The 6,741-nt window shown below is 40.4% G+C and overlaps 1 protein-coding gene across 1 annotated transcript in view; it reads right to left on the bottom strand.

The window, feature by feature from the left end:
* Positions 1–6,741, bottom strand: part of ALKBH3 (alkB, alkylation repair homolog 3 (E. coli)) — a gene marked incomplete at its 5' end in the record, with an annotated part of 20,080 nt that overhangs the window by 8,101 nt on the left and 5,238 nt on the right. The window contains 3 exons of the mRNA XM_010190876.1: positions 1,959–2,168; positions 5,180–5,268; positions 6,487–6,590. Coding sequence (XP_010189178.1) covers positions 1,959–2,168; positions 5,180–5,268; positions 6,487–6,590 — 403 coding nt within the window. The remainder of the gene's footprint in view (positions 1–1,958; positions 2,169–5,179; positions 5,269–6,486; positions 6,591–6,741) is intronic.

Below are 6,741 nucleotides of genomic sequence, written 5' to 3'. Positions count from 1 at the left end.
CTTTCCCTCCTCAGTGAAGACTAACTCTGCAAAACCCAATGTATACTGGCAGATTAAAAACCAGGAAGAGCCTGAATCCCCTTTCCCTAGACTACATTCCTCTTTCTGTAACTTGCTTTTGAACAAAGTAATGGTCAAGTTTCAAATATCTACAATCAACTTTAACTTTCTCTTAATGAAAGAGAGAATGCTACATTACAATAGGGTATGAAAATTACTTCTTTGGCGGTACAGCCTGAAAGGTTGTAATTTCCATCAAAGCCTCTTGTAGCTCCCACTTGGCAAAGCATCCAGTGTCATAAGATGCTCTTGGGAAATTGCAGGCTTTGTGAATGTGCAAAGAATAGATAATGTGGGCCATATAATTACTGAGTTCCCTTAGGCACAGGATACAGTTAATAGCAACTTATTTGAAGACCACTCTGCACATGGGGATCATACCTTAGAAACAGATACATCACACTTGCAAAAGGAATGTACTTCATAGGTAGCAAGACTCTGCTAGACAGAAACACCAGGTCAGAGGCTCTGAAGAAAAAAAAAATGAGGAGAGCTTGACAGATAAATCTATAGAAAATCATCCATCTCAGGAAGAAAAGGGAAGAAATCGTGAAGTACAGATGAAAGAAGGCAGCCAATTACGAATGGCACAGACTCAATTTCCCCTTTACTCCTAGTGGGTGTCTTTTCAGAAAACAGAAGAAAAAGACAACTTGCTCGAGAACTGGCTTTGAGTTTTAAGAGGGAAACTGCAACGTTTACAGTGAAATCTAAGGGGCTTTGATTCCGATCCATCAAAGGGGAACACAGCCACTTCTAGAAATGAAAACAAGCACCATTTACAGTTTCCAAGAGGAATGAACTCTCCAGCTTAGATTTCATTATCATCACAGCATCAAAGATGCTCATGCTATGCCCACTGATACAATGCATGGCTTATGTGATCTCATGCTCCGGGACCAAGATTAAATTCATTTCATGCATCAAAGAACTTACAAATTAGAGAACTGGTGAAAAATACAAATTATTTTTTTGTTTTCTGGTTCAAATTCTGACCTTTGCTGTTCACAACTAGGTGACCCAAGGTGACTCTTGATGGGCAGACTTCAGTATGTCAGCACACGGTTTTCTAATAGGCTGATAATCATTACCTTTACTTTCTGCATTACTTATTCAGAATAAATAGCAACATAAGTGGACAGCGAACTTCTCCCCAAAATTCTCAAAGATACACATGCAGGAAAGACATCTGAAGCAGGACACCCTAATATGAGGCCTGTATTATGAACACAGGAATGTGCGTTTCCTTTACTTGGATAAGTATGAATGGAAAAAATTAAGTTTGAATCACCAGCTAACTCCTGAAAGGATGTTCCACACTTGCCTCCTCATCAAAGTAAAGATCTCTGTTTAGTTTTTGAAGTATGATGCAACAGTTTGGTATTTTATGGGAAAAAAAATGAGCTCCTTCCCTCTGTTCACTGTCCCTCAACCTGAATACACACAAATCAAAATGCTAATACTATTAAAAGGATTTTTACCTACAAGAGCAGTCAGAGCTACTTTTCATCCCACATATACTACACATTACACAAAGTTTGCCTGAGTTTAAGAAAATGGTATCACCTCTGGTTCATTTACAGGGTGAAAGTCTCCGTCACTGATTTCATTTTAAGTAATGGCAAAGGCCCTTATTTGGGCAGAAAAGTGCCTAGTCTGCAACTTCACTGCAGCTCTACACTGCTGCACATTATTAGAGTGGTCCCATTCCCATCCTCAAGATGTCACATTCTATGTGACAGATTTCTTGATTCCTACGCTTATTCCACAGAATTTTACAAGTTGTGCTTTCATTAACTATTATTAAACACTTCTAGTAATTAAGATCTCTCAACAGAGGAAAAATACTAAACATATTGGTAACTACAGGACTCTCTCACTGTAACATGAACACTCACAGGGGAGAGTTTCTTCCTCATCTCAAAGGTGCGGGTAGCACCAAAGCTGAGCGAGGCAATGACGGGATTTTTTCCCAGGGATGGCTCATCGTCACTGTGCCAGTCTACGCTGTCCTTCTCATTTCGGTAGAGGTTGCAGAGAAGAGAGTTGAAGGTATAGCCAGTGAACTCTTCAATGTGCTCCTTCAGCATGGTCAGCAGGGGATGCCACTGTAATCAGCACAGCAGGAATAGGGTAAATACACTGAAAGCAGGCCAGCAGCAGATAACATAAGACACAAAGGGAAAACCACTAAGAAACAAAAAATGCTGCACTTAAATCACAATAGACTTGAAATCAAACAAATGCCTCTGAACAATTCTGATTGTATTTTTAGTGAAGCTGAGGAACAGGTATATTACCTATTGCTCAATACTAAATCATCTCCTAAAACTATGAAGCCAGTCTGCCTTTCATACTAACGTAGCCAGCCACCCCAACTAACTGAAAGGTGAGAAAGCAGACAGAGTAAAATCTGCTTGAATTGACCATGGACAAACATTGGGAGTTCTTAACTAAGACAAAAAGTGTGCAACTTCTCCCATGCATACCTGGTTTTTTTAACTTCCTGGCCAAGCTAGAGGAGTTTAACACAAGAGGTCTGACAGCATCTGAGTACCTTGGCCACTACTGGTGGGCACAGTGCATCCAGAAAGTTGCAACCAGTGACTAAATGACAATTTGCCTACAGCTGTTGACACAGAACAAGAGACAAGGTTGGTCTAACACTGTCCCAGCTCTGCTAGTACAGCTTGCTGACCCCAACTCATCACCTCTTGGGGTTTTCATTTTCACATTTTAACTTTTCAGTGGTTTGCAAAACCAGTGTCACAGGCGCTGAATTTCACCCTTCCCTTTGCCAACATCTTGGTGAGCCCATAGCCCACGGCAGCTTTGCACATTCCATTACAACTCAGTTCAGTGAATCATTTTTAATGTTATAAACTTACATCACAACTTTCATCTGTCAGAGTGCTTTTAAGTACTACATAAGTATATATTTAAAAAAAGCCAAAGCAATGTAGGCCAGAAGTTTTACCCATTATATAAGCAGAAAAACAGATCAAGAGAGGATAAAGAACTGATTCCACAACTCCCAGAGCATCACTGGCAGAAGAAGGAACAGCAACAGGAATTATTTCCTAGCATCCACCTCTAATAATTGACTCTGCACCACCTTCTTTCCATGCTTACCCATGTTTAAAGGGCTTTTAACCTATCGGACATGCAGGGAAATCAGCAATACCACCCCAAAGAAAGCTATAGCTTGTAACTGGGCTGCCTGAATGTGCTGTATGTGCAGGACACAGAATGCAATGACAGAAGAGTAGAACAAGAGTTACCGAAAGCACTTTTCAGTGACCAATTAGGACCGGATGCCTTCAATTCCTATCACAAAAGTATTCATCACTAAAAATGTTATTGTATGGTGAATTTTACAATTAAGCAGAAACCACACTACAAATCTGCTGCACAGGAAGGAATTTTGCTGAAACCAAACTACATCACTGCTTACAAAGAAATATTTTTCTAATACCAAAATTCATTTAGGCATGAGCATTGGATTATACCAAGCAGTGCTGCAATCACACCCAGCGTTACCAACCAAAAAAGGAGGGGCACAAAGCTAATTACTCCTACAGATCAAGTGTTCAAGGCAGGTAACTGGTTTTGGCCAAGCTGTGTACTAAATTCCATTTTACTCGGGATATTTTTGAGATATAAACCATCTTCTACAGGTAAGATAGAAGACAGCATCCACTTTACAGCATCCACTGCTTCTTCTAGGCTGCAGGAACTCCCACCTACAAAGCCAAGTGAAACGTCAGTGTCCGTGTGCAGTCTACCCATGTATCTGCCAATGGGCAGTTTCCAGTCAGTGGCCAGCCTGGCTCCCAGCTATGCAAGTTTCCAGTGCATCCCACTTTTTGCTGGGGTGTTTTTCTCTCAGTAAAAAGGAAAATCACTCAGGGATGAAAGACAGGGTTAGCATGCATGACTCATTAAAGTCTTGTACTTCTGAGATGAGGAAAACAAGCCAGTGGCCCAATGAGTGCTAACTCTGAACTTTATGCAAACGGAACTGAAACTGTGAATTCAGAGTATTTGGGCTCTACTCAACCTCTGAGCAGCAATGGCTACCACAACAGGCAATTCTGAACTGGATTTAAATCATTACTGTACAGCAGAACAATTTTGTGGGGGCACTCTAAAGCCATTCAGCTTCCAGAAAAGTCCATTTAAAATAATATTCTACAAATGACTACCAAAAAATGCCTATTTTTCCACCACAAATTTCATAGGTTACGGAATTTTTGAACGATGACATTTTTGAGACTACAAAATCTTAACAACTCATCTTGTTAAAGAATGCTTTTCCACTTTTCCACAACTGAGCTTTGCTAGGAGGTGCCCCCCTCCAGCAGCAGTTCTGGGACCTGGGACACTTCTCTCTCATGCTATTCAGCCTTCAACAGCCACACTTAATTTATGGTTCAGGACACTGCAGCCTACTGCCATGGAAATTTCAAACAAAGCAATACCAAGAGCCAGGCTGATGGGACAGCCTAGTGGGCTGGAAGACAGAGAGAGAAAGTGAACATGAACAAAACATCAATGAGTCACTCAGGTTTTTAACCCTTCCCAAACAGTGTAGGAATCATACACCCTGGAGCTGCTGATCAGGCAGGCTGTGTGTGTGAATTTCATAGCATTCACATAGGAATCGACAGTATGCCTAAATTCTCATTTAAGCCAAACTGAATCTAAGTGTTTCTGAAAGCAACTACTTCAGTAATTGATATTACTGTATCTTTACAACAAAAAACTCAGTATGACTGTGCACGCTATAATCTCCCACATAAAGATGCATAAAGTCACACAGAATAATTCAGAGTTTTGTCCAAAGCTACAGTGACCCAAAAGCAGAACTTTAAACTCTGGAGTGATAATTTCCTTTTGCCAACGTTTAGCAGCTAAATCACACTCTTCTCAGTCAATCCACTCTTAATGCTTGTTTTATGAAGCTCTCTATACTCCCCTAGAATCTGTAGCTGATCGCAAATGACATTCTGATAGATACTCTAGATAAAAATAGAGGATAAAGGGAATTTTTCTCTCTCAGTCTCTGCAAAGGATTTCTCTGTAGACAGTAATAAAAGAAAACTGTAAACAGACATACATTTGGGTTTGGCTGCATTGTTACCCTGGAGTACGTGTAAGGAAGCTCCCCATACCAGGAGGTAAGCCGTGGTTCCTCAAAAGATACTTCTGAAAAAAGAAAATGGAAGACTTTCTCAGTTGCCTTATCAAAGGGCTTGAAAATGGAAAGACAATGCAATTCTCCCAAGAAACTTGATCTAAAAGGGACTGCCCACTCACCTAAAGTTATAAAGCAGCCCCTTAAAATCCTCAGCCTTACATAATGCACTCAAGAGAAGGAACAAGATTATTCAGGAGCAGGCCCACCTCTGCAAGAGGAATTACCTTGCCAAAATCCTGGAAACACATCGATGTTCTCATCTCTATGCTGGACAGGGCAGGGACTGGACAAGTTAAAGATAGCAAAATGAAACTGAAATTTTGGCTTGTTTTATATTCTCCTGGTTCCAGTACCTAATACACCAGCGTAAACTGCAAGATGTATCCACTGGAAAGGATGAAGTGGAAAGGACTGCAGCATCAATGGGAAAACACAGAAGCAGAATGTAGCAAGGCTGGGCAAGGAATACTTTGACAAAGATGTGTGTGCTCTGCGGTGTAATACAAACATCAACTTAAAAGTACCTTCAACTTCTGAAAAGACGATCTTGGTAGCTATTTGTCATGTATGACAGGTGACATTCTCCACTGTATGGTACCTTTATTGCAAGCCAATAAACACAGATGTTGAAGACATTTTCCAGCCCTGTCCAGTAACTACTCCAATGCACGTTACCTTACATCTGTTCCAGACTGAAAGAAAAATTTAGCTAGAACAGGTGCCCCTTAGTGAACAAACCTAGAATAGCAGTCTCCTCACTTACCGCATACTGGAACTAATAAGCAAAGACAAGGGAAAAGAAATATGCTCTGCTGTGATTTTAAGTGAGAGAGGAAAAAATATTCCTGGTGACAGAAAGCTCAAAGAACACAGTTTTTGTTGAACAGCAGCATCATTGGGAGACAGTATGAAGGGATGGAGCACAGATTTAAACTGCAGAAAAGAGCGGGAGAAAGAACTGGAGATGACAGAGAAGGCAGTAAAATTCAAAGAGTTTTAAGACAGGCGATATTAATTTGGAAAGTTCTCATTTAATTGGCAATAGGGACATGGTGATAGAGATTGAAAAATAAGCAGCAGTCCTCTTCAGATACACATGGAAAACCTGGAAGGAAATGTGAAGGAGTGGTAATATGTAAAATGAAAAATAATGATAAACAATGCATGGATTTTGGTATGGAAATGACCTGGGAATGACCTAAAACGTTGGTCTACACACTCCTTACCCTGCCTGATGTGCACTCGCTGACCCCAGGGTATGTCTTGGAGGAGCTGTTCAAACATCCAGTCTGCTTGTTCTGAGTCAATAAAGCCAGGAATCAAATGAATCCTAAGGAAGAAAAATATTTTAAAAAGATGGAAGGAATATACAGTTCTATATATGCTTTGATAAAATTACTAATTTATCTAACTATAAAAGGAGCTAAGAATGGCTGTAGTACATCAGACCAATAGTGAAAGCCCAGGATCCTAGTTCTTAC

The sequence above is a fragment of the Mesitornis unicolor genome, unplaced genomic scaffold (assembly GCF_000695765.1).
Source record: "Mesitornis unicolor isolate BGI_N332 unplaced genomic scaffold, ASM69576v1 scaffold10918, whole genome shotgun sequence".
Classification (NCBI taxonomy): Eukaryota; Metazoa; Chordata; class Aves; order Mesitornithiformes; family Mesitornithidae; genus Mesitornis; species Mesitornis unicolor.
This window is presented reverse-complemented; position numbering and strand designations above follow the sequence as displayed.